Source organism: Chanodichthys erythropterus, chromosome 17 (genome assembly GCF_024489055.1).
Source record: "Chanodichthys erythropterus isolate Z2021 chromosome 17, ASM2448905v1, whole genome shotgun sequence".
NCBI lineage: Eukaryota > Metazoa > Chordata > Actinopteri > Cypriniformes > Xenocyprididae > Chanodichthys > Chanodichthys erythropterus.
The window spans coordinates 5,494,730-5,522,684 of NC_090237.1; the positions used below are offsets into that span (position 1 = coordinate 5,494,730).

At 38.9% G+C, this 27,955-nt stretch overlaps 1 protein-coding gene across 3 annotated transcripts; it reads left to right on the forward strand.

Moving 5' to 3' along the window:
- The first annotated feature begins 56 nt into the window (after nt 1-56).
- On the forward strand, nt 57-27,413 carry LOC137004422 (NACHT, LRR and PYD domains-containing protein 12-like). 3 transcript variants are annotated; one of them, XM_067364726.1, is made up of 11 exons: nt 57-223; nt 390-503; nt 4,028-4,141; nt 4,256-6,037; nt 7,398-7,568; nt 7,885-8,055; nt 15,994-16,164; nt 16,827-16,996; nt 20,956-21,127; nt 23,436-23,609; nt 24,394-27,413. In XM_067364726.1, exons 1-11 carry the CDS (start codon nt 174-176, stop codon nt 24,410-24,412), a joined length of 3,108 nt encoding a protein of 1,035 aa, XP_067220827.1. In that variant the 5' UTR covers nt 57-173; the 3' UTR covers nt 24,413-27,413. The 3 variants fall into 3 exon arrangements, with proteins under 3 accessions (XP_067220827.1, XP_067220825.1, XP_067220824.1); XM_067364724.1 differs by lacking the exons at nt 57-223; nt 23,436-23,609; nt 24,394-27,413 and adding an exon at nt 3,753-3,861 and having other exon boundaries at nt 445-503; nt 16,827-16,995; nt 20,957-21,105; XM_067364723.1 differs by lacking the exons at nt 57-223; nt 390-503; nt 23,436-23,609; nt 24,394-27,413 and adding exons at nt 2,314-3,426; nt 3,753-3,861 and having other exon boundaries at nt 16,827-16,995; nt 20,957-21,105.
- Nucleotides 27,414-27,955: the final 542 nt, after the last annotated feature.

Consider the following 27,955-nt stretch of genomic DNA (forward strand, 5'->3'; position numbering starts at 1 on the left):
AATTTTGATTTTCACAAATTATTGTGAAATTATTTGTTGAATTATTTTTTTTTTCTCTTTTTATAAACAAACACAGCTTTCTACATCAGTTTTACACACATGTTTTTGTACAAGATCTTCCATCCAGAGTCAGTGTTGGAGATCAGATTCTGTTTCAACTGTTCAGATTCATCATGGATGACACACAAACATCCAGAGATGAAGATTTTTCTCGAGGATGCAGGTACTTTGAATAAACACTAGATTAAATCACCTTTAAATGATGGTTAAATGTCTGAAGATGGCAAGATATTTTGTTAGGATGCAAAAAGATGTTTGATGATAAACGCTTGTAAGACCTTATCTTAAAGTGATTATAATCATAAAGGATCAAATCTGTTCTGTTGTAGTTCAGTTGATCAGAAGAGATCAGAACCAGAGTCCAGCTGTGTGTCTATGAGGAGTGACAAATCTATGGGTCATAAAATACATTTTCCGAGTGGAGATACACAGACTGATCTGAGGTATAACGTTTCTGTAAAAGATATGCATTGATTATGATAAAAAAAAAAAAAAAAAATGCTAAAAGACATTGTGCTTATTCACTCAAGTAATAATGTGGTATTCTAATTTTTATCAAAAATGACCCGTATTCATTTCCTATGTAATTTCAATCATGGTTGAGTGTTTCTTTGTTGAATCTTTCAAAGAAATGTATTTTATCATGCATTTATTGGTATTCCTTAAATATCTTAATTTTGATTTTCACAAATTATTGTGAAATTATTTTTTGAATTATTTTTTCTTTCTCTTTTTATAAACAAACACAGCTTTCTACATCAGTTTTACACACATGGGTCAAAAATGACCCATATAGAAATATTTGCAAATTTTCACAAGTAGGAACATATTTACTGCAGACAACTGTTCATCCGCCACACATTTCATGTCTCAACATGGCTGCTTTTGTATATTTGATGGATGAAAGTCATATTATATTTCATATAATAGGCTATATATTATATTTCATAATTTAAATTTTTTGTCATAAACCAATGCTACTGGTCACCTTTTACATCTATCAGTGTTCCTGAAAAGTAACATTGTGAACAAGGTTTCTGTCCAACAGTGAAAATATATAATAAGTATATCGATCAGCGGTTTGATGTGTATTAGTGTTAGTGGTCCTCAACAGAACTGAGGTGGATGATGACATCACTGTAAAAAAAAAAAAAAGCTGAAAGTATACTTTGCGCACAGTCGAACGCAATTTAAATGTGTATGTGCAGGTTGCACATACACGGTTACAGAAATCAGGTGGAAATTATAAAAAGTTACAAAAATCTGTATGCTGACCCTCGCGTACGCATAAAAAGTGAAGTATACTTTGGCCTTTAGAAAGGTAATGACAAAAAAAAATCATTCAAAAAGAAAGGAAAAATTAAAATAAGGATTTGTTTATTGAGTAATACCTGGAATAATGAATGATGAAATTAATTTATTGTAATACATGCGATATAAAAAATAACTCATTCAGGTCACTTTAGACCCATGTTGTATATGTCCAAAACTGTTACTTTTCAGGAACACTGACAGACTTAAAGGGTGACCAATTGCATTGATTTATGACAAAAAATTAAAAAATTATGAAATATGTAGCCTAATATATTAAATAAAATAAGAATTACATCCATCAAATATACAATAGCCTTGTTAAGATGTGAAATGTGTGGCAGATGAACAGTTGTCTGCAGTAAATATGTTCCTACTTGCAAAAAGTTGCAAATATTAAAGATTTCTATATGGGTCATTTTTGACCCATGTGTGTAAAATTGATGTAGAAACTGTGTTTGTTTATAAAGTGATATAAAGTGAATAATATAAAGTGAATAATTATTTGTAGAAAATCAAAAACAAGATATTTAATGAATACCTGGAATAAATAAATGCCAAAATACATTTCTTTCAAAGATCCAGCGAAGAAACACTCAGTCATGATTGAAATAACATAGGAAATAAATACGGGTCATTTTTGACCCATGTGTGTAAAATTGATGTAGACATACAAAAACTGTGTTTGTTTATAAAGTAAGAAAGAAAAAATGAACATAATGATTTTTGACAATCAAAAACAAGATATTTAAGGAATACCTGGAATAAATTAATGATAAAATACATTTCTTTGAAAGATTCAGCAAAGAAACACTCAACCATGATTGAAATTACATAGAATGAATACGGGTCATTTTTGACCCATGTTGTACATTAGAAGGGTAGTGATACAAAAATTATTTTTATTCAAAAAGTAAGAAAGAAAAAATGAAAATGAGGATTTATGATGATCAAAAACAAGGTAATTGAGGAATACCTGGAATACTGAATGATGAAATTAATTTCTTGCAAAGATATAGAAAATAAAAACTCAGCCGGGTCATTTTTGACACATGTTGTGCATCAAAGGGTTAACCAGGAAACAAGAGATCTCAACATTTCTGGCAAATGTGAATGAAAACATGCTTACAGGATTAGAGAACAAGTCAATAAAGCTGGAATGATTAGTGGTCTAAGCTCTGATGATAAATAGCAATTTATAGATGAGCAGCCATTGGGACTGAGAGTTTAAGGCCTTAATACTGTTGTTCAAGAACACACATGATAAAAAAAAAAAATGTAGACACACATTTTACATTTTAAACATTATCTCATAGATAAAAAATCAGTGTAAATGGTTCAATAGATTAATTTGTCATCTCCTAAATACTTAAAGATCGTTATGAATAATTGGACATCGCATCGCTAACATTTTTCCACTCTGTTTGTAGTTTTCAGACGGTCCCTTACACTCCATATGGAAATATCCAGCGAATATTGAACTAAAACTAGCTTTACCGCACAATAAATTTGTCATGCTATACTGTATGCTAACATTACACGAAGTTATTGCATGTAATCAATTATTCAGGGACAAACGCACAAAACGTGCACCGCCGTAACACGTATGAGTTTGAGCTCGAGCACGTGACGTCATCATCGCTCGCGTCACAAGTAAAAAGTAAAGGTGCGTTCACGCGGCCTCGTAATTCCTGTAGTTACGAGATTCTAGCTTGTAAAAAGCGTTCATGTCCTCGTAGAGATCGTAATTACAGCTTGTAAGCTGGGAGTTTTCTGAAAGCTCCCACATGTACCACGTGGCCGCTGTACCACCTGACCGCTGTAGATTCATTTAGGCGTTGATAGCGGTGCCATGGAAACGCTTAATTCCCAGTCAGAGGACGTGAACAGCTCCGAATATAACGTCACGTGTTGTCATTTCAAGATACCAGTAAATACGAGGTGACGTGAACGCAGCTTGAAAGTAAATGTGCTGTTGATGTTTCGCCATTTATACAACCAGAACCGATTCTACAACAGGAATATCAGTGTGTTTTGGAGGAACCTTTATAAAAGGTAAGTCGTCAATTTACGTGTAGATACTTGTTAGAAGGTGGAGGAGTTTTTGTTTGTTTAATCGATATATAGCCTAATTAAATGTTGATCAAGGTGAATTTTCAGGTCACGAGACTTACAGGTGACTTCCGCGTTATCTGAAACGCGTAAATAGTTCTCTTAAATGCGTTTGATATTTTTAATTTTGAAGTAGATTAACTTTGTTTCGTGTTGTCTGTGCATTATTTTAGCATTTGTGTGAACATACAATAACACTGTGTATTTGAGTGAACGCAGCGTCTCTTGATCCTGTCTGAGGAAAAGCTGAATTATTGTGTTTGTACAAGATCTTCCATCCAGAGTCAGTGTTGGAGATCAGATTCTGTTTCAACTGTTCAGATTCATCATGGATGACACACAAACATCCAGAGATGAAGATTTTTCTCGAGGATGCAGGTACTTTGAATAAACACTAGATTAAATCACCTTTAAATGATGGTTAAATGTCTGAAGATGGCAAGATATTTTGTTAGGATGCAAAAAGATGTTTGATGATAAACGCTTGTAAGACCTTATCTTAAAGTGATTATAATCATAAAGGATCAAATCTGTTCTGTTGTAGTTCAGTTGATCAGAAGAGATCAGAACCAGAGTCCAGCTGTGTGTCTATGAGGAGTGACAAATCTATGGGTCATAAAATACATTTTCCGAGTGGAGATACACAGACTGATCTGAGGTATAACGTTTCTGTAAAAGATATGCATTGATTATGATAAAAAAAAAAAAAAAAAATGCTAAAAGACATTGTGCTTATTCACTCAAGTAATAATGTGGTATTCTAATTATACAGCCATGAAGTCCTCAACAGGTTTAGATCAAATCTGATGAAGAAGTTTGAGCATCTGTATGAGGGAACAGCACAGCAGGGAAACCCAACACTCCTGAATGAGATCTACACAGAGCTCTACATCACAGAGAGTGAGAGTGGAGAGATCAGTAATGAGCATGAGGTGAGACAGATTGTGACACAATCCAGGAGAGCAGCAACAGAGGACACACCGATCCAATGCAATGACATCTTTAGACCTTTACCTGGACAAGACAAACCCATCAGAACTGTGCTGACAAAGGGAGTCGCTGGCATTGGAAAAACAGTCTCTGTGCAGAAGTTCATCCTGGACTGGGCTGAAGGGAAAGAGAATCAGGACGTCCAGCTCATATTTCCACTTCCTTTCAGAGAGCTCAATTTGATGAAGGATAAAACACTCAGTCTTTCTGATCTTCTTCATGTCTTTTTCCCTGAAACAAAAGAAATGGAAATATCCAGTGACAAATATAAAGCGTTGTTCATCTTTGATGGTCTGGACGAGTGTCGTCTGTCTCTGGATTTTCAGAGCGATGTGAGGTTGTGTGATGTAAGTGAATCAGCCTCAGTGGACGTGCTGCTGATGAACCTCATTGTGGGGAATCTGCTTCCCTCTGCTCTCATCTGGATCACCTCCAGACCAGCAGCAGCTGATCTCGTCCCCTCTGAGTGTGTCCATCGAGTGACAGAGGTACGAGGCTTCAATGAGCCACAGAAGGAGGAATACTTCAGGAAGAGAATCAGTGATCAGAGTCTGGCCAATACAATCATCTCACACCTGAAGTCATCAAGGAGCCTCGACATCATGTGCCACATCCCAGTGTTCTGCTGGATCTCAGCCGCTGTTCTAGAGAAGATGTTGAGCGAAGCAAAGAGTGGAGAGATTCCCAAGACTCTCACTCAAATGTACACACACTTCCTGCTCATTCAGACCAACATCAAACATGAGAAGGACTATGAGAAGAACGTGACAGACGAAGACATGATCCTCAAACTGGGGAAAGTGGCTTTTCAGCAGCTTGTGATAGGCAATGTGATCTTCTATGAGGAAGACCTGAGAGAGTGTGGCATTGATGTGACAGAAGCATCAGTGTACTCAGGATTGTGCACTCAGATCTTCAGAGAGGAGTTTGGCTGGTATCAGGGGAAAGTCTTCTGCTTTGTTCATCTGAGCGTTCAGGAACATCTAGCGGCTCTATATGTGCATCTCTCCTGTACAAACAACAACATAAATGTGTTTGATCAGAGTTTTCGGTCTAAAGTTAAGGAGAGTTTTAAACATGTTTCATTATCTGAGCTGCATCAGAGAGCTGTGAATGAGGCTCTACAGAGTAAAAATGGACATCTGGACCTTTTCCTGCGGTTTCTTCTGGGTCTGTCAGTGGAGTCTCATCAGATTCTCCAAAAGGGACTAATGAAACATACAAGAAGCAGATCTGACAGTAATAAGGAAACAGTTGAGTACATCGAGAAGAAGATCAGCACCATTGACTCTCCAGAGAAATTCATCAATCTGTTCCACTGTCTGAATGAACTGGGTGATCATTCACTAGTGGAGGAAATACAACAGTATCTGAAATCTGGAAGAATAAGTAAAACCAAACTCTCTTCATCTCAGTGGTCAGCTGTAGTCTTTGTGTTGTTGACATCAGAGAAGAAGCTGGATGTGTTTGATCTCACAAAGTTTATTCTAGGAAACAATGAAGCTGAAGATATGAAGGTTTTTCAGAAGTTGCTGCCTGTGATTAAAGAATCCAGATCAATTCAGTAAGTACATTTGAGAACAATCACTTCACTGTTAAAACATCAGGAAAATAAAAGTTCATAAATCTTCAGTGCTGCAGAAGTTGTCCAGAGTTTAGTGGTCAGTATTTTGATGTTTTCTAAACCGTCACAAGTAAAATTCCTTCAGATATTAAAACAACATCAGAGAATTTGCGTATGAATAAATAAATCAGATTTATCAGTTGAATATTCTTGCACATAAAAAAGGAATTTAAATATTTAAATATTTGTTTGTAAATAGATAACATAAAATAAATTAAGACCAAATTGGAAAAACAGCTAATTTTATCAAGAAGCTCAAATCTCCTAAAACACATTTGATGTATGGTTAACATAGAGTCATACATTTAATTGTACTAGTCCGGTGGACAATTAAACATTTACCTGAACTTTAGCTTAAAGTTTATTACAAATTCACATTTTAATTTTACTGTCAGATGGACGATTAAGAATCAAATCACTGAGTTTCTGAAATTAGTGCAGGTTCTCTAGTAAAGAGCAGATGTAATGTGTAGCAGCGGCTCCACCATAACAAGAATAACAATGTACAGTGAGATATTTAAGATTATTAAAGATTGTTATTAAGTCATTACTTTTACAAATAATTGGAATAGAATTTCAAAAATGTTGATGTGAATATTTTTCTAGTAATCTATTAGTCTGCTTTTACATTACATGTATCTATTTTGCTGTTTTGCAGCATGGCCATCGCTCCTCTCAGCAGCAAGAAAAACAAAACTTTTATTCAGTGGATTATGTATAACCTTGAAAGAGCGCTCGCTTTACAATCACTAAAAATATGTCACTCATCTCAGTTCATGATCTCACAAAGTTCCATTATAATCAATATAGTTGTTACACTGCATAATGAATCTCTTGCATCGTGTCTTTGTTAATGAGAGGATTCGTGAGCGTGCAGAACTCAGCTCTGAACAAAAACTCCAGTGTTTTGAGCAGTGAGTGGATTCTGACTAAATGAAACACCTCTGATTGGCCATTGAGTTCAAGAGATCAAAAAAGTATCTGATTGTGATCAAACATTAACTGTTGGACCCCAGCAGTACCGCTGTGGACCCCCAGTTGAAGACCCTTGGTTTAAAGTTAATAAATACATAAATATTAATTTAATTCAATTTTAACCTTTTTGATAGTGTGAATTTGACCATGAAACTTGGAAAAGAATTTGACACTGTTAAATTATATTGGAGTGGAAGTTACTTGCTTGCTTTTTAAAAAAGCTATTTGATAGTTTAACTATTTATTATGCTGTTTGATTTTTATCTCTACATGAGGCCCCTGATCTGAACTGAGAGAGTGAAGAGTGTGTCATTGTTCTCTACAGGTTGTTTAATTGTGGAGTCACAGATGAAGGTTGTGCTGCTCTGAATTCAGCTCTGAGATCAAACCCCTCACACCTGAGACAACTGGATCTGACTGGGAATAAAATAGGAAATTCAGTGAATCTGCTGTCTGATGTACTACAGGATCCTCACTGTAAACTGGAGAAACTGGAGTAAGATCATATTTGACTCTCACACATGAACCACAATGTAAAGTATATTTAAGGTGTAAATAGAAATGAAGAACATGCTGGATTAATTCTTTCTGTTCATCATGTTCATCTTTCTGCACTGATACTTATTAAAGTATTGTTTTTCATTTTGTAAAATCACACACGCACGTTTTGTGCTCTGTGACATTTCAGATCTCAGTGATTTAACACATATTTTTCAGCTTTAAGTTTGTACTTTCTCTTTAATAATAGATTCACTGCTAAACTGATCTGATCTGAACTGAGAGAGTGAAGAGTGTGTCATTGTTCTCTACAGGTTGAGTGATTGTGGAGTCACAGATGAAGGTTGTGCTGCTCTGACTTCAGCTCTGAGATCAAACCCCTCACACCTGAGAGAACTGAGTCTGTCTGAGAATAAAATAGGAAAATCAGTGAATCTGCTATCTGACGTACTACAGGATCCTCACTGTAAACTGGAGAAACTGGAGTAAGATCATATTTGACTCTCACACTTGAATCACAGTGTAAATGTTTGAGAGAAAGGACCATAGGTGCTTAGGAGGTTATAGTTCTCGCCTTGGAGCGTCGGTCAGAATGCAGGACAGGAGGCAGGAATCAGTTTGAACAGTTTACTGAACTTTCTTCAACAGCACAGACATACATTTGACAGCAATGTTGCCACACATTACAATATAGGTGCAAATTTGGATGCAGCAGTTGGCACTCAGCTTATGTTTATGGAGATGGTAGGTTTACATCATAATCATAAGCATGTTGGGTGTGTGTGTGGCTGCAAATAAACAAACCAGTAATCAATGTTACATAAAGCATAATTATTGATGTCTATTAACATCATGTCCCGCACAATAGAACAGCTTAACCAGGCTGAATCATAACTTATAAGCCACAATTTCTTCAGTTATTAATTTGTACAGAACAAATAATAATGTATCTGTTTCAATACTACAAGAGCAACACTTCAATCTCTAACAAACAAAGTGCATTAACAATCTACAATGACGTTCATACTATTCTAATGACATGGCATGACTCATCAATTCTATCGAGTGGATGTATGACCCAAATACTCGATTATTTCTAGATATTCGCATATATAATAAATCTTAAACAAGTAATAAAAAATAAGAGATTCACTTTTCTCAAATGGACACACACAGTTATTAATAAGTAACCCAAACACTGCATCGCGACTTCTGGAACAGTCTTCCTGTGGCGCAGCTGTTATTGTCATGCGTATTTCTCATGCGCAATCACTTCCAGTACATCTACTAATGGCCACTAGATGGCGCTTTTGCGCTACCTTCGTAACAGCCGCCCCCACATTTGCAGCGTAAATGTGCTCCAATTTAATTTTAATCATCTTTAGGCAATTCAGGCAGCTTAATTAACTTTACCACAGGTCTGGTAAAACTCGTTATTGACTTTTACCTCAGCTGCTCTTACATGTCCATCAGTGCTAGGGAACACTCTCACCACTTTGCCTACTAACCATAGAGCCCTTGACAATTGAGCATCAACCATCATCACAACAACAGACCCCTCCGTAAGGTCTGCAGTAGTTCCTTGCCATTTCTGCCTCAGCTGAAGACCAGGTAAGTAGTAACTTATGAATTTGGCCCAGAAATGATCCACCAGTATCTGACTTTGTCTCCACCGTCTACGGCTTAGGCGTTCAGAATCTTGGTAGACAACTTGTGGCAAAGAACTACTGGGCCGCCCCATCGAAAGATGATTGAGACGTTGGATGACACATAACCCAACGGTTTAGAATTCAAGATCGCCTCCACTTCAATTAAAACTGTTCTGAGTACTTCCTCGGGAACGCTCTGTGCTCCAATTGTGGTACTAAGTGCTGCTTTCACAGAGCGAAGCTCTCGCTCCCACACTCCTCCGAAGTGTGGAGTTGTGGGAGGATTGAAGTGGAAGTTGATCTGATGTTTCGCCAGCAAACCTTGCAGGTTAGGACTCATGACAGAGAAAACCTCTCTCAACTCTTTCTCTCCTCCTCTGAAATTTGTCCCTTGATCCGAGTAAAGCTCGGCAGGGGTACCACGGCATGCCGTAAACCTCCGTACAGCCATTAAGAAGGCATCTGTATCGATGGAGGTAAGTACATCCAGATGCACTGCTCGAGTGGTAAGGCATTTAAATATAATACCCCACTGTTTTTCTGTATGCCTGCCAATCTTCACCTGTAATGGCCCAAAGCAGTCCATCCCAGTGGAATAAAATGCTGGCTTGTACAAACGGAGTCGAGCAGGAGGCACGTCAGCCATCTTTGGTACAACAGGTTTGGATCTCCGCTTTCGGCAATCCAGACAAGCATATCGATGCTTCCAAACAGCCTCACGCCCTCTCAATATCCAGTATGACCGTCGAAGTTCAGCGAAGACACGTTCCGGTCCAGGGTGGCATAATCTCTGGTCACAATCCTGGATTAGCAGTTTTGTGATGCAATGGCTTGGATCCAGCACAGTAGGGTGTTTGAAGTTTGGATCCAAATCCTCTGCTCTTCAAAGGCGCCCGCCAACTCGGATGACCTCATCTGTTGCATCAAACTCAGGAGCCAGAACAAGAAGGCGGCTACTGGGAGGGACTGATTTGTTGGCCTTGAGAAGGTGGTATTCCTCCGGGAAACTTTCGAGTTGGGACTGTTTAATGAGGAAAGAGACTACCTGCTGATAAGTTCTTGCAGTAGGTGAAGCATCTTGCTCTGCTTCATCATGTGCGTGCTGTGGCCTCCACTAGTTCAGTCCATGTAGCATACTGGCTTGAATCAGGGACAGACATATCCGAGCTCTTTGAGATGAAATGGCAGAACAAGGACCGTTGCAGCTCTGTAGGGTCTTCTTCATATGTCCAAGCTGGAGTTTCAGGCCACTTATGAGGTGGTCGCAACAGAAAGGATGGGCCTTGACACCACCTATTTGGTTGTGCTAGTTCCACCAAGGATTTGCCCCTGGTTAGGTCATCTGCTGGATTAAGGGTGGAGCTCGCATACCTCCATGACTGCTGATCTGTGAGCTCTTGGATTTCAGCAATCCTGGTTCCCACAAAGACCTTGAATCGACACGAGTCTGACCGGAGCCATGTCAGGACAGTGGTCGAGTCGTAGTCACTGACTACCAGCTTTGCAAGTTGAGCTCCAGTGACTGCTGCAAAAAGCTCCAGTCTTGGCATGGATTGTTGTCTTTTTGGTGCGACTCGAGATCTGGCCAGCAGGAAAGCCAAGTGAACACCACCGTCGGCATCTTCAGAGCGTAGGTAGGCCACTGATCCATAAGCGCTGTCAGATGCATCCCTGAACACATGGACCTCTCTTGTCACATCTGGCTGGTCCATTGTTGTGGGAACATAGCAGCGAGGTAAGGTAATGCGAGATAATTCAGGCAGTTCTGCAACCCATGCATTCCAGGCTTGTAGCAGCTCCTCAGGTAGTAATAGGTCATCCCACTCCCGTTGTTTATCCCTTGGCTCGCGTCGTATACAGCAAAATTAGCCCTAAAGGGTCATACTGTCTGGCCAAAGTACGGTACACAGTACGCATTGTTGTTGGGCCATAGTCATCGAGTCGATGCTTATAGCCGATGGTATCTGTAGGGCAGTGCCATCTTAGTCCTAATGTAGACTCTTGAATATCTGCAGAGTTTTGGGTGAGCCACAGTTCAGCATTATCTGAGCAAGCTTCTTGAGGAAGATGGCTGAGGATGTCGGGGGCATTACTAGCCCACTGGCAGATCTCGAATCCACCTGATGCCAACAGGACTCGTAATTTGTCAAGTAATTTTTTGGCTTCAGCTTTTGATGGTAGACTCTGTAGACAGTTGTCTACATAGAAACACCTGTCTACTGAATTCCTGACATCTTTTCCCTCATTGCTGTGATCATGCACATGATTTTGGAGGGCAAAGGTGGCACAACAAGGAGAACATGTGGTACCAAATGGCAGGACCTGTCACTCATAGACCACAGGAGGCACATCACGGCAGAGGTTTTGCCACACAAACCGAAGAAGGGACTTGTCCTCAGGCAGGAGGCAGACCTGGTGGAACATGGCCTTTATGTCTCCGCTTATTGCAATGGCATGTTCGCGAAACGAAGCAGAACCCCCAGGAGCGACGGACCAAGGGTAGGCCCAGGAAGAAGAGATTCGTTGAGGTTGCGGCCCTGGAATTGGTAAGAACAATTGAATACTAGGTGGTTCTTCCCATTATGATGTACTAGATGATGGGGAATGAACCATGATTCCTCACTCTGTGCAACCTCTTCCTCGGTCAGCTTGCGTACTGAGCCTGCCAGTTCAAGTTTGCTCATCTCTGTGATGTATGCTGAGGCTTTGTCTTCATCTTTACAGAGTCGTTTCTCTGTACCTCAGAGAATTGGCATGACAGCATCTTTGGTTGCGTGGAAAGGGGAAGTATTTCTCTTCCGTAGCAAAGGTGTTGCATAGTGCTGGACCTTGTTATGCTCAACACGGATGGTTTTACTTTCCAGCAGTGAGAGTGCCTCTTGATCCTCTCGTGATCGAGTTGCCTGTTTCTCTGATTTGAATGGCAGCGTGTCCACCTGCCACAACTTCTCCACATTTCTCAGAAGTTCAGCTGTTTCAGGGTTTACTGAGGTCAGGTAACAGTTCTGAGGTCTAGGATGGTGTGGTAGACCTCTGGCTGGGCCTTGTAGTGTCCACCCTATTCTGGTCCGTATAGCGACAGGCCCTCCTGGGGGTCCCAGACGCAGTGGTTCTGTTGGAGTGATCAAATGGGGTTGATCAGCTCCAATGAGAAGGAGAGGAGATACTCGATCGAATGGCTCAAGTGGCAAGCCTCTGAGGTGCCGGTACCTTTTCTGTTAGGTGGCTAGTGGGTAGGAATGATCAGCCAGTCCCAGATTCTGAGCAGTGAATGCTCCACTAATGTGGTAACTCCGTCTTGGCTGTGAGGCAGAGGAAAGAGACAGAGGCTCCTTGAAGTACTTGGGTTTGTTCTGATTGTTCTCAATGCCAGTTCTTCAGAAATTCCACGCAGGCCAAGCTTATCTGCTGCTTCACATAGAAGTATAGTCCTCTCTGAACCGTCGTCGAGGACAGCATAAGTCTCCAGAGCTCGTTCACGATACTGCAGATGAACTTTCACCACTTTCAGCAATACCCGGCTGCAGTCTGTTGGACGATTCAAGTAAGCAGTGCCAACTGCAGAGCTCAACATGCATGTGCCCTCTTTACCTGCCTTGGAATTGATTTCATGCAGTATCTGGAGGTGTTTGTTTTGGCAAATGCTGCATGGTTTCTTAAGCATGCAGTCTGCAACAGCATGAGATCGACCACATTTTATGCACCTCTTGTTCTCCGTAATCCACTTATGGATCTGCTCAGGAGTGAAAGTCTGGAAAGTAGCGCACTGACTTAAGAAATGTTTAGAGCTTTCACAATATGGACAATAAGGTAGCACTTTACCTCTTTTCCTGCCTGAGGTGGATGTTTTAGTCCCTGGTTCTGGGCCCTTCATCTGTGAGGCAGCTTTGGCACCATGGAGGACCATGGCTGGTCTGGTTAGGCAGGCCGGCTTTGCCTGGCTCTCAGTACTTCTTTTGGCGGGTGGTTCGGTATGGCCCTGACACCATGCTTCGTACTGGAGCCACTTAGAGAATTCAGGTAATGTATACACTGAATAAGACTGATAATACAGGTGTCTGCGGAAGTCTGCACGCAACTCTGGAGGTAGTTTGCCAAGCAGTCTGGCAACATGGGAACAACATTTAAACTCCACTTCTCCCTCTACACCAAGGGTTTCCAAGAGCTCTGATCTGTAGTGCAAACCTCTGAAATGCCTCATGATCCCCTCGCTTGATGTCAGGAGCATCCATGACTTGGGCAATTCTTTTGAGGGCTAACTGATGCGGTTGACCAAACCTCTTGTTTTAAGGCTATCATTGTGTCAGAGTATAGGGTGGCAGAGTTCAGATAAGAGTCAGCAATAAGGGAGGCTTCCTCTAATTTGAGATGGTCAACCAATATCTGGTATTTAAAGAGCTCTGTGGAATCAGCTGGCAGTAGATTCTCCAATGACATCTTCAACCTGGCGAATTCTGCAGGATCTCGATGAATCAGCATGGGGATTCATGGCTTAGGGCCTAGATAGACTTTCTCCTGTGCTGGCAGCGATGTGGGAAAGGTGTCATAAGGCGATGGCTGTGGCTGGCTGTATGGCATTTCTGGGTGTGTAAGCCATGGTTCAGTCTGTTGCACTGATCGTGGAGCATACATGGATTGTTGCTGAGCTGGCGGAGAAACATTCAGCCAGGGTGCAGAATAAGGCCTTGAATATGGAGCTTGAGTTGGAGGACATGCAAGGGAAGGATACAATGAACTGCCCTGACCCTGTGTATCTTGTGGCATGGGGTTAGTTCTGATAACTCATCAGTGAGGCCTGAATGAAGGATTCTGGAATGAGTTTACACAGACTGGAGCATAATGTCCATAGCAGGGCTGTGCTACTGCTCTCTCCACAGCTGGTTCCACTGGGTTTGAATAACTAGAATAAATAGAAGTAGCATAACTGACTGTGAATGCATGCTCTTCCCTAGCTCTGTATGGTACATCATCACATACAGGAGGTGGTGGTTCAGGCCATGACTCGTCCTCCTGAGGAGGTGGATTTACTTCCAATGTTGTTCTGAGTCTCTGTGGTGTTAGGTGGGTGACTGAATGGGACTCGCCTGAAGACACAGCTGATACTTGGGACCGGAGTGATGAGACCTGGGATGATGCAGAGAAGGAGGCTGGTGAGGATGACAAGTGAGCAAGGTTTGAAAGTGGCCTGCCTGGTTGCAGGCGAAGAAACTTTGTCATCTTTCAGTAATGGCGTGTATCTGCATGTGAGATTTCCTCCCCACAGCGTTTGGATAATACATGCTGGCGCACTCAATCTCGCAAACTCCGTATGAGCTGGGTGTCCTGGCCAAGCTAAGCTTGAATGTCCTCTAATTCAGCATAAAAGGTTCCCCACTCATCTCTTGCAGAATACAGACTTCCAGGTCTGGACGATGCTGAACCAGCTGAAGACATCTTTTTAGCAGTTCCATCACTCTCTGCACTGCACTCATCTTCAAGTCTAAATGTAGTCTGTGCTGCAGTATCTTCTGTATAAGAGGAAGTCAGTTCTCTGTGGCCTGTTACATTCACTTGGTAGTCTGACAAATAGGTTGGCAGTCGGACTTGACGTTTTGGCCGCACAGATTCTGAAAGGGCTTCACTCTTGCCTTTAGAAGTAGCTATCTTTAACCAAGGTAAGCACTGAGCTCCAGCTCGAAGGACCAAATTGTTTGAGAGAAAGGACCACAGGTGCTTAGGAGGTTCTAGTTCTCGCCTTGGAGCATTGGTCAGGAGGCAGGAATCAGTTTGAACAGTTTACTGAACTTTCTTCAACAGCACAGACAGACAACAGCAGTTGGCACTCAGCTTATGTTTATGGAGATGGTAGGTTTACATCATAATCATAAGCATGTTGGGTGTGTGTGTGGCTGCAAATAAACAAACCAGTAATCAATGTTACATAAAGCATAATTATTGATGTCTATTAGCTTAACATCATGTCCCGCACAATAGAACAGCTTAACCAGGCTGAATCATAACTTTATAAGTCACAATTTCTTCAGTTATTAATTTGTACAGAACAAATAATAATGTATCCGTTTCAATACTACAAGAGCAACACTTCAATCTCTAACAAACAACGTGCATTAACAATCTACAATGACGTTCATACTATTCTAATGACATGGCATGACTCATCAATTCTATCGAGTGGATGTATGACCCAAATACTCGATTATTTCTAGATATTCGCGTATATAATAAATCTTAAACAAGTAATGGAAAAATTAGAGACTCACTTATCTCAAATGGACGCACACAGTTATTAATATGTAACCCAAACACTGCATCGCGACTTCTGGAACAGTCTTCCTGTGGCGCAGCTGTTATTGTCATGCGTATTTCTCATGCACAATCACTTCCAGCACATCTACTAATGGCCACTAGATGGCGCTTTTGCGCTACCTTCGTAACAGTAAAGTATATTTAAGGTGTAAAGAGAAATGAAGAACATGCTGGATTCATTCTTTCTGTTCATCACATTCATCTTTCTGCATTGACGCTTTCTAAAGTATTGTTTTTCATTTTGTAAAATCACACACACACACACACACACACACACACACACACACACACACACACACACACACACACACACACACACACGTTTTGTGCTCTGTGGCATTTTATATCTCAATTATCACACACATGATTTGTGCTTTAAGTTTGTACTTTCTCTTTTATAATGGATTCACTGGTAAACTGATCTGATCTGAACTGAGAGAGTGAAGAGTGTGTCATTGTTCTTTACAGGTTGAGTGATTGTGATCTCACAGATGAAGGTTGTGCTGCTCTGACTTCAGCTCTGAAATCAAACCCCTCACACCTGAGAGAACTGAATCTGACTTGGAATAAAATAGGAAATTCAGTGAATCTGCTGTCTGATGTACTACAGGATCCTCACTGTAAACTGGAGAAACTGTGGTAAGATCATATTTGACTCTCACACATGAATCACAATGTAAAGTGTATATATAAGATGTAAAGAGAAATCAAGAACATGCTGGATTTTTTTTTACTGTTCGTCATTCTGCATTGACACTTTCTAAAGTATTGTTTTTCATTTTGTAAACACACACACACACACACACACACACACACACACACACACACACACACACACACACACACACACACACACACAGGTTTGTTTTGCTATCAAAGGAAGGACTCTCCATAGGCGTAATGGTTTTTATACTGTACAAACTGTATATTCTCTCCCAGTACACTAAACCTAAACCTACCCATCACAGAAAACATTCTGCTTTTTTAAATATTTAATAAAACATTGCTTAGTGTGTTTTTAAAGCTATTTTAAATATCAGGACTCATGAAATGTTGTCATATTGCATGTTTATGTTGTAATCCCAGTGTAATACCCATGTCATTATACAAATGTGTCCTCATAAAACACAAAAACGCTGGCACACACACACACGTTTTGTGCTCTGTGACATTTTATATCTCAATTATCACACATATTTATTTGTGCTTTAAGTTTGTATTTTCTCTTTAATAATGGATTCACTGCTAAACTGATCTGATCTGATCTGAGAGAGTGAAGAGTGTGTCATTGTTCTCTACAGGTTGAGTTATTGTGGAGTCACAGATGAAGGTTGTGCTGCTCTGACTTCAGCTCTGAGATCAAACCCCTCACACCTGAGAGAATTGGATCTGACTGAGAATAAAATGGGAAAATCAGTGAATCTGCTGTCTGATATACTACAGGATCCTCACTGTAAACTGGAGAAACTGGTATGATCATATTTGACTCACACATGAATCACAATGTAAAGTATATTTAAGGTTTAAAGAGAAATGAAGAACCTGCTGGGTTAAATTTTTTTACTGTTCATCATGTTCATCTTTCTGCATTGACAGTTTCTAAAGTATTGTTTTTCATTTTGTAAAATCACACACACACACAATTGTTTTTGTGAATTGTGGGGACATTCCATAGGCGTAATGGTTTTTATACTGTACAAACCCTATTTTCTATCCCCCTACACTACCCCTACTCCTAAACTTACCCATCACAGGAAACTGTGCACATTTTTACTTTCTCAAAAAAACTCAGTCTGTATGACTTAAAAGCCTTTTGAAAAGTGGGAACATGGGTAATGTCCTCATAAGTCACCTCTTTTTGTAATACCTATGTCATACCCATGTCATTATACACATGTGTCCTCATAAATCACCAAAACAAGCGCGCACACACACACACACACACACACACACACACACACAGGTTTGTTTTGCTATCAAAGTAAGGACATTCCATAGGTGTAATGGTTTTTATACTGTACAATCTGTATATTCTGTCCCCCTGCACACCTAAACCTACCCATGCCTGGTTGGTCAAAAACAAGGATTTGATCATGCTGTGTAACAACAACAATCACCAGGCTTTTGGCGCCCTCTGCAGGCATTTGTTATAATACATATTACATACTTGTAACATTTCGGGGCAAAAAAACTCTTGGGCCCAGTTTCAGAGACAGGGCTTAGCTTAAGCCAGGATTAGGCCTTAGTTCAATTAGGATATTTAAGTAGCTTTTATAAACATACACTAGAAAAAAACATGTGGTGTGCATCTTGGGACAAAACAATGGCTCTGACATATTTTAAGACATGTCAGTGCCAGTTACTTTCAGTTAAAACAGCTCAAACATGCATTTTAGTCTAGGACTAGCTTAAGCCTTGTCTGTGAAACCGGGGGTCAATGTGTTTAAATAAGCAGATTAGCTTGTTTTGGTTAATTTAGAAGAAATCTGCAGATGCAAACAGACGGAGGGTAGTAGGCTTAAAACGAACACAATCTAAATGTGTATTTTGGAAGTTTTCTTTCCATTAGAGTAAAAGAAGAATTGGAAGCAAAAATAGACCAAAATCTTAAAATTGTCCACAACATGAAAGAAGTATTCCAATAACATCAAAAGAATTAAAACGATTTTTTGATTTGTGCAAAATAAACAAATTATTAGTGAAACTATGTCCTTCTCCTTATGCAGTTATTATTCTAAATATAGCTACTTGAAAATAGTAGTGTAGAAAACACACACTGTGGCATAGTTTCCTTTGCTGTTGCCTGCTCTTGTGATAAACCTAGTGAACACTAAAGAAGACTATGGTCTCTGTGTGAACTGATTATTTTGTAGAAATCTGTGGAGTATGAAACAATTACGTGAGTGTGAGGGAATTAAAATAAATTGGTAAAGTCAGAGTTGTGTTAATATATTTAACGTTTTGTTTTGTTTTTTTGTTTTTTTTAAATAAATAATTATGAGAAGTGCCCTTTTTCCACTTGAGCCCCTGCCCTCCAAAATGTCTGTGCACGTCCCTGCAGTTTACTGTACATAGAATAGTGAAACTTCCCTCATCTAAAGTACTGGTACTGTGTAAGTTTAAAACCCCTGTAAATGATTCTTTCAGCTCTCTTTCAGATTTTGACTGGTGTGTCATCATTTTGCTACCTAATGTTGTCATTGTTAAACGTTTTGAGAAGTGTCTTTGTTTTGAGAACTGAACGACTGATTTGGGAAACTGGGCCAACTGAATCACATATAATGTGTTAGCAATCGAGAAAAGCTAAAATACATTTAGATTCTTACCTAACCCTGCTGTTATTTTCTGTGATCGGGATCTTCTTATTGATTTCATATTATTGTTTCGTCGTATGGCAAAAAGGCCTTTATCCATGATGAAAGTGGAGTGGGCGGTTGGAGAATCAGCCAAACAATTACGAAAATTAATCTCAGACATATTCCGATGGGATTACATCTCTCACAGGACTTCTGAGTTAGTCAAGCAGCAGTAATTTTCCAATTCACCAACAAATGGAAAAACATTTCATAAGTGAACTTGGCTGCGCTGTGTGTTTTTGTCTCCCAAAGAACCGGTTCATAAGAGTCATCAGTTAATGAAGCACACTGGGCACGCTGCGTGCAACCATCATGCACAGTTTATTGAAAGACATGTTTTCTTGCCATTATTTTGTGTTACGATGTCTTTTTTAGGTCATCACATTGAAGCGCTGCTGCTGAAAAGCAGTACTTGAAACACTGCTTACATTTAAAATTTATTCTGTGATACTTCTGGGGTGGCAGAGCTTTTTCTTAGGGTGGCAGCTGCCACCCCATGCCACCCTGGTAGATCTGCCCTGTACCCATCACAGAAATCTTTCTGCATTTTTACATTTTTAATAAAACATTGTTTAGTGTGTTTTTAAGATGCCTTAGAACACTATTTCACAAGATGTAATATAAGTCTCTGGTGTCCCCAGAATGTGTCTGTGAAGTTTCAGCTCAAAATACCCCACAGATCATTTATTATACCATGTTTTAACTGCCTATTTTGGGGTGGAATTAAAAATGCTCTGATTTTGTGTGTGTACACCTTTAAATGCTCGTGCTCCTCGCCCCCAAGCTTGCGACTCCAATAAACATTGCATAAACAATACTGAAGTTCACAATATAACTCTCAAAATGGATCTTTACAAACTGTTCGTGATGCAGCATTATTTTATTTATTTTACCTTTATTTAACCAGGAAGTCTCATTGAGATTTAAAATCTCTTTTACAAGTGAGACCTGGCCAAGGTAACAGCCAAACAGTAAGTGAATTTTAAAATACAACAGGTACACATTACAACATTATTTAAACATCCTCTCAACAAAAAACAATCACAAGCTTTCAATACCACTTTCTTTGTAATGCATTTAAATTCACCAATAGACACAAATAGCAGATCACGTAGGTATTGCATATTGTGGATGTTTACATTTGATTCTGAATGAGTTTGATAATGCTGCATGGCTAAAGCTACACTGTTGGAGAGATTTATAAAGAATGAAGATGCGTTTATGAGTTATACAGACTACAAGCGTTTTCGGGTTAAAAATGAAAATAACGACATGGCTCTGGTCTCTGTGAATACAGTAAGAAACGGTGGTAACTTTAACCACATTTAACAGTACATTAGCAACATGCTAATGAAACATTTAGAAAGACAATTTACAAATATCACTAAATACATCATGATATCATGGCTCATAAACGGTTATTATCGATCCATCTGCCATTTTTGCTATTGTCATTGATTGATGGCTTCACAATACCTGCAGAACATCTGATGATTCGGCTGTGCAGCTCCAGACGTTAATACTGGCTTAAACATGGGCTGGTATATGCAAAAGTTGGGGGCGTACATATTAATGATCCCAACTGTTGCATCACAGTCGGTGTTATGTTGAGATTTACCTGTTTTTCTGTGGTGTTTTTCACGCACAAGATTTACATAGGAAGGAGGAAACAATGGTGTTTGAGACTCACTGTATGTCATTTCCATGTACTGAACTCTTATTATTCAACAATGCCAAGGTAAATTCAATTTTCAATTCTAGGGCACCTTTAAAGCTATTTTAAATATGAGGACTCATTAAATGTCTTCATATTGCATGTTTACGTCATAATACCAGTGTAATACTCATGTCATTATACAAATTTGTCCTCATAAATCACAAAAACACTCGCACACACACACGCGCTCACACACACACACACACACACATCATGTTTTGTGCTCTGTGACATTTTATATCTCAATTATCACACATATTGATTTGTGCTTTAAGTTTGTACTTTCTCTTTAATAATGGATTCACTGCTAAACTGATCTGAACTGAGAGAGTGAAGAGTGTGTCATTGTTCTCTACAGGTTGAGTTATTGTGGAGTCACAGATGAAGGTTGTGCTGCTCTGACTTCAGCTCTGAGATCAAACCCCTCACACCTGAGAGAACTGAGTCTGTCACTGAATAAAATAGGAAAATCAGTGAATCTGCTGTCTGATGTACTACAGGATCCTCACTGTAAACTGGAGAAACTGTGGTAAGATCATATTTGACTCTCACACATGAATCACAATGTAAAGTATATTTGAAGTGTTCAGCCTCTTTCTGCTGCTGTGAGTTCAGCTGATTGAGCTGTAAATGATTGACACATGAGCTGCTCCTCAGTCACATGATATTGCAGGACTGAGAGTCACACTGAAATACACACTTTCACACAATCAACATTTCAGTCTCTTGACTTTAAACAGACTCGAACTCAACACAACTGACAAATGAAGAACATGCTGGATTCATTCTTACTGTTCATCACGTTCATCTTTCTGCATTGACACTTTTTAAAGTATTGTTTTTCATTTTGTAAAATCACACACACACACACACACACACACACACTGTAACAAAAATGTGAAAACTTAAAGGATTAGTCCACTTTTAAATAAACTTTTCCTGATAATTTACTCACCCCCATGTCATCCAAGATGTCCATGTCTTTCTTTCTTCAGTCGAAAAGAAATTAAATTTTTTGATGAAAACATTCCAGGATTTTTCTCCTTATCGTAGACTTCAGTGGGCACCAAAGAGTTGAAGGTCATAATTAGTTTCACTGCAGCTTCAAATTGTTCAACACGATCCCAGATGAGAAATAAGGGTCTTATCTAGTGAAAGCATCACTCATTTTCTGAAAAAAATTGAAAATTATATAAGTTTAATCTTAAATGCTCATCTTGAACTAGCTCTCTTCTTCTTCTCCTCTATTAGAATTCCAGCAGTGTAGACGATGCTAAGCGTAATACTGCCCTCCACAGGCCAAAGTTTGAACTAATTGTTATATACTATTGAACTAGCATAATGCATATAAAAAGAAAGACATGGACATATTGGATGACATGGGGGTGAGTAAATTATCAGGAAAAGTTTATTTAAAAGTGGACTAATCCTTTAAAAGCAAAACCATGATTCCCAAACATTGTAGAGCAGTATAGTGTAGGTCAAAAAACTGTCTCCCTTCCCCCTACCATTGCCACATCACTTCCTGTTTTAAAATGGCTGACCCCCGGCAGATACCAAAATGGCTCTTTAAAGGTGCCCTCGGATGAAAAATTGAATTTACCTTGGCATAGTTAAATAACAAGAGTTCAGTACATGGAAATGACATACAGTGAGTCTCAAACTCCATTGTTTCCTCCTTCTTATATAAATCTCATTTCTTTAAAAGACTTCCGAAGAACAGGCGAATCTCAACATAACACTGACTGTTACGTAACAGTCAGGGTGTACGCCCCAATATTTGCATATGCCAGCCCATGTTCCCAACATTATGAAAGGCATTAGACAAGGGCAGGCAGTAACGTCTGGATCTGCACAGGTTAATCAACAGACTAGGTAAGCAAGCAAGGACAACAGCAAAAAATGGCAGATGGAGCAATAATAACTGACATGATCCATGATATCATGATATTTTTAGTGATATTTGTAAATTGTCTTTCTAAATGTTTCGTTAGCATGTTGCTAATGTACTGTTAAATGTGGTTAAAGTTACCATCGTTTCTAACTGCATTCACGGAGACAAGAGCCGTCGCTATTTTCATTTTTAAACACTTGCAGTCTGTATAATGCATAAACACAACTTCATTCTTTATAAATCTCTCCAACAGTGTAGCATTAGCCGTTAGCCATGGAGCACAGCCTCAAACTCATTCAGAATCAATGTAAACAATATAACGGTATACAATACTCACATAATCCGACGCATGCATGCCGCATGCATGACGAACACTTTGTAAAGATCCATTTGAGGGTTATATTAGCTGTGTAAACTTTGTTTATGCACTGTTCAAGGCAAGCGTGAGCTCTGTGGGCATGGAGCAGGAGAATTAAAGGGCCACACACCCTGAATCGGCTCATTTATAATGATGCCCCAAAATAGGCAGTTAAAAAAATGAATTAAAAAAAATCTATGGGGTATTTTGAGCTGAAACTTCACAGACACATTCAGGGGACACCTTAGACTTATATTACATCTTTTTAAAAAAAGTTCTAGGGCACCTTTAAAGTGGAAGTACAAAATATAATAACAGATAAACTGATAAACCACATTATTAAAAATATGACTTATACACACACACACACACACACACACACACACACACACACACACACACACACACACACACACACACACACACACACACACCATGTTTTGTGCTCTGTGACATTTCAGATCTCAATGATTTAACGCCTATTAATTTCAGCTTTAAGTTTGTACTTTCTCTTTAATAATGTATTTACTGCTAAACCGATCTGATCTGAACTGAGAGAGTGAAGAGTGTCATTGTTCTCTACAGGTTGAGAGATTGTGGAGTCACAGATGAAGGTTGTGCTGCTCTGACTTCAGCTCTGAGATCAAACCCCTCACACCTGAGACAACTGGATCTCTCTGTGAATAATATTGGAGATTCAGGACGTGAACTGCTCACTGATCTAAAGAATTCTCCACATTATAAACTAGAGACACTGTGGTAAGTAATAATTTCAAATAAATACATACATTTTCATATAGCTGAACATTTATATATTTATATGCATATTTGGTCCCACTTTATATTAGGTGTCTTTAACAACTATGTACAAACATTTAAATTAATCATTTATTACAATGCAATGTTTTTACATTGTACTTATATTTAAAAAAAATACCTGCTGTAAGGAACCCCGCATCGGCCTAAAAACGGAATCCGACGGCCTGGGTGAAGGTTAACGCCTGTATGTCTTTTCAGTGCCTCTGTGAAGTTCACTTAATTTCACTCGTTTAATCTGACTCCAATTTCAAAAGATTCTTATTCTTAGGTTGTGTTTCCAATTAGAAATTAATCATTGGTTATGCATCCGTATGATCAATCCTGAACACAGATTTGTGGTAATACCTTCGCTTTAATCTACTAGAAATAATTTTTAAGAATAATACAGAATAAACCAAATATAACATTTTATTTGTCAGGTAAAGATGTTGTTCTCAGTTTTTGTCTTAGCAGGAAAATCAAGTCTTACACTGCATTTAATTACATCTGTAAATAATTTCTGTAATTAGGACCTGAGCACCGATGGTGTTGAGGACCCTATTGGGATTGCTCCGTTTATTAGGGCCAAAGCCAAAGGCTGAAGGCCCTATTGTTAGGGCCCAAGCCACTAATGGCGCAGGGCCCTCTTGATCCCCCAAGGATTATTATTAGGGCCCAAGCCACTCAGGCGCAGGGCCCTTTTGTTTTTCTAAGGAGAATTTTTTTTTTTTTTCCCATCATCCAGGGCTTTTTGGGGACCGTAACGTGCTCAAAAACTCTTGAAAATTGGCACACACATTGGAATCTGCAGCCATTAGGACGCCACAAAGGATGGGACCCGGGCGTGGCAGGGGGGCTCGACAGTGCCCCCTTGAATGGTGTCCGAAAACTTGGTCCATATATCAAACACGCTTGCATGTATTAGTATGAAACTCTACTCATATAGACCTCATCGGGCCAAACACCTTTCATGCTCTAAGTTATACGCTGGCTCAACAGGAAGTCAGTTATTATGGGTTGTTTGAAAAACGCATGCTCTGGAATTTGATATACTCCTCCTAGGCGATTAATCCGATCACCACCAAACTCGGTCAGCATGAAGTCAAGACATTGTAGATGTAAAATTTCCAGTGGATTTTTGATCTCTCGAACAGTTTGGCCGTGGCGAGGCAACGAATTTATGGCGAGAAAAGGGAAACAGGAAATGTGTTATAGCATCTGCATACATTGATTGACTTTTATGAAACTTTAGCTCTGTGCTCATTGTAGGAAGCCGATCACATGGATGTGACTATTGTGAGTCAAAGTTTTAGCGCCATCAACTGGCAGCAGGAAGTGTGTTACTTTCAAAATGCTTTAAGATCACTCTTTAATTTTTACCCAGTTTCCTTCAAACTTCATTAGAATAATGTCAAGACATAACGAATGTAGACCTGTAAAAAGATTTTTAATATTTTTCAAACACTGTTGCCATAGCAACAGATCAAACTTCAATATTTATTTTGGATGGGTTTGAGACACTTAACATGCTTCCAGTTGCATGAAACTCGTCTCAAATGTCCGAATTGTCATCCAGTAGACATGGGCAAAGCCTCAGAAACAGGCAGGAAGGAGGGCCTCTATAGCGCCACCTTTTGAAAAAAGTGGGGGCTTAGTTTAACCTACAGTCACCAAACTCTGTACACATATTGTTCTCATTAAGCCGGACAACTTTCTAATTTACATTCATTAGTTCCGACCAACAGGAAGTCAGCTATTTTGGTTTGAATGTTAATTTTTTGAAAAAACAGGCTATGAATTTTATACTACTACTCCTACAGGGTTTATACAATTTACACCAATTTTTTTTTAACTTGGTGCTAACACATTGAAGTTGTTTAATTGCAAACAGATGTTTGATATCTCAAATGGTTTGGCTGTGGCGAGGCAACGAATTTATAGCAAGAAAAGGGAAACAAAGTGTTATAACTTCTGCATACATTAATTGATTTTGATGAAACTTCGGCTGTGTCTTCGTTGTACAAGGCTGATCACATGAATGAATTTATAGCACCACCAACTGGCAGCAGGAAATGTGTTACTTTCAGCATGCTTTGAGATCACCCTCTTATTTTTACCCGATTTGTTTCAAACTTCAATTGAATAATGTCAAAACATGGCAGATGTAGACCTTTGAAAAGAATCGTGATATTATTATACCTTTATTTAACCAGGGAAGAAAATCACATAGAGATAGATATCTCATTTACAAGTGAGCCCTGGCCAAGGTAGCAGCACACAATAAACAAAATAAAAATAAACAAAGTAAAATTAAATACATAAAACAATAATTACAACACACACATTTCCAACAATAAAACAAGATTAAGAACAAGTGCAGACAGTTTGGAATGTTCGATTAAGATATAGCTTAAACTCATTGATTGAAATAAATACACTAAGTTTCAATGATCTTTGAATTTCATTCCAAGCAGTTGATGCACTATAAGTAAGCAGTTTTTCCAAACTCTGTCTTCATTAAGGGAACATTTAAAAGAATATATCTACTTGAACGCAGATTATGCCCTTGACTATTGACAGTTAATAGACTATTCATATACAGAGGAAGCTGGCCAACTATGGCCTTGTACACAAATATAAGCCAGTGCTTGTACCTTCTTAAGTGAAGTGAAGGCCAACCCACCATTTCATACAGTGCACAGTGATGAGTATAATGATTTGTACGAGTTATAAATCTTAAAGCAGAGTGATAAACAGAGTCCAATGATTGTAAAAGAGCCTTAGTGGTATTTCTGTAAAAAACGTCTCCATAATCTAACACAGGTAAGAAGGTAGCTTCCACCAGCTTTCTCTTGGCTGACTGTGAAAAACAAGCACTATTCCAAAAGTAAAACCCCAGCTGTAACCTTAACTTAGACAACAAATGTTTAATATGTAACTTAAATGATAAGTCTTCTTCCAACACAAAGCCTAGGTATTTATAGGATGAGACTAGTTCTATAGAATTACCCTGCAGAGTATAAAGAGATGGTAGAGAAGATTCACACTTACGTTTCCTAGAGAAGACCATATATTTTGTTTTCTTATCATTCAGAACTAATTTTAAAGAGATGAAGTTACGCTGAAGTATTACAAATGCTTCCTGCAACTTTAAGAAGCAGCTATCAATGGAGGATGCAAAACAGTAAATTATGTTGTCGTCAGCATATAAATGAATACTTGCATCTGATAGATTATCACCAAGATATCTCAAACACAGTTGCCTTGGCAACGTATCAAACTTTAATATTCGTTTTGGATGCTTTTGAGACTCTTAGCATGTATCAAATTGTTTGAAACTCGACACACGTCAGAATTGTTAGCAAGTAGACATGGGCAAAGCCTTAGAAACGGGCAGGGAGGAAGGGCTCAATAGCACCATCTTATAGTGCAGTAAATGTAGAATAAATTTGACATAGTCCTTTGATGTTTAACCACTTTAAATGCCTATTGCCCGCTGTGAACAGTAGCCCTGAAGCCACCGGGGTGGCGGTGCCACCGGGCTTAGGCCCGACATCGCTGCTTGCAGCTATATTTTTAATAGACTATTTTGTATATTATACTATACTATATATAACATTAGTTAGAACTGGTAGTATAGTTGTATATATTTATTGTTTTTGGCTTCTGGTCTGGTTTTTGCATAATTTTTGGTTTCAGTCAATAAATTTCATTTTAGTTCATTAATTTTCAGCTCTTAAAGTTTCAATTTGCAATTTGATAAACAGAGAGATTTGGCTTGTTTATAATTGATCTGTATTAAAATACTTAAGGCATGTTTCAGATTTGTTATTATTTCAAATGAATGTCTGATTTTATAGAAATTACTGTTTTATTTTTGGATTTACAGGTTTTGAGGAAATTCACATTTCTATTAAAATATCCGCTTTGAGTCCGGCTCCACACACTCTCCTCACGGACACTCTCTTCTTTCTCCACTCTAACTTGAGAAATTCACCACAGTGTTTATAAACCCAAGATGTCACTGCTAGTATAATGTGATGTTGATGAAGCTCTAGTCTGAATGGAGATGAGAATATAGTAGTGCTGTAATCATGAAGTGTCTTTTCAAAAGTAAGAAACTCCATTTCCATGTCAAATAATGTTTATCATTGGTTTTTAAATTTAAACTGCTGACCTTCTACAACTAAGCAGCATTTTATTTTATTTAAAAATCACATTTTGTGCCGTTGTCTAGTCTGATTTGGCATTAGTATTACAAGAAATCAGTGTTATTCATATGTAAGCACATAACAGTCTTTAGGTCA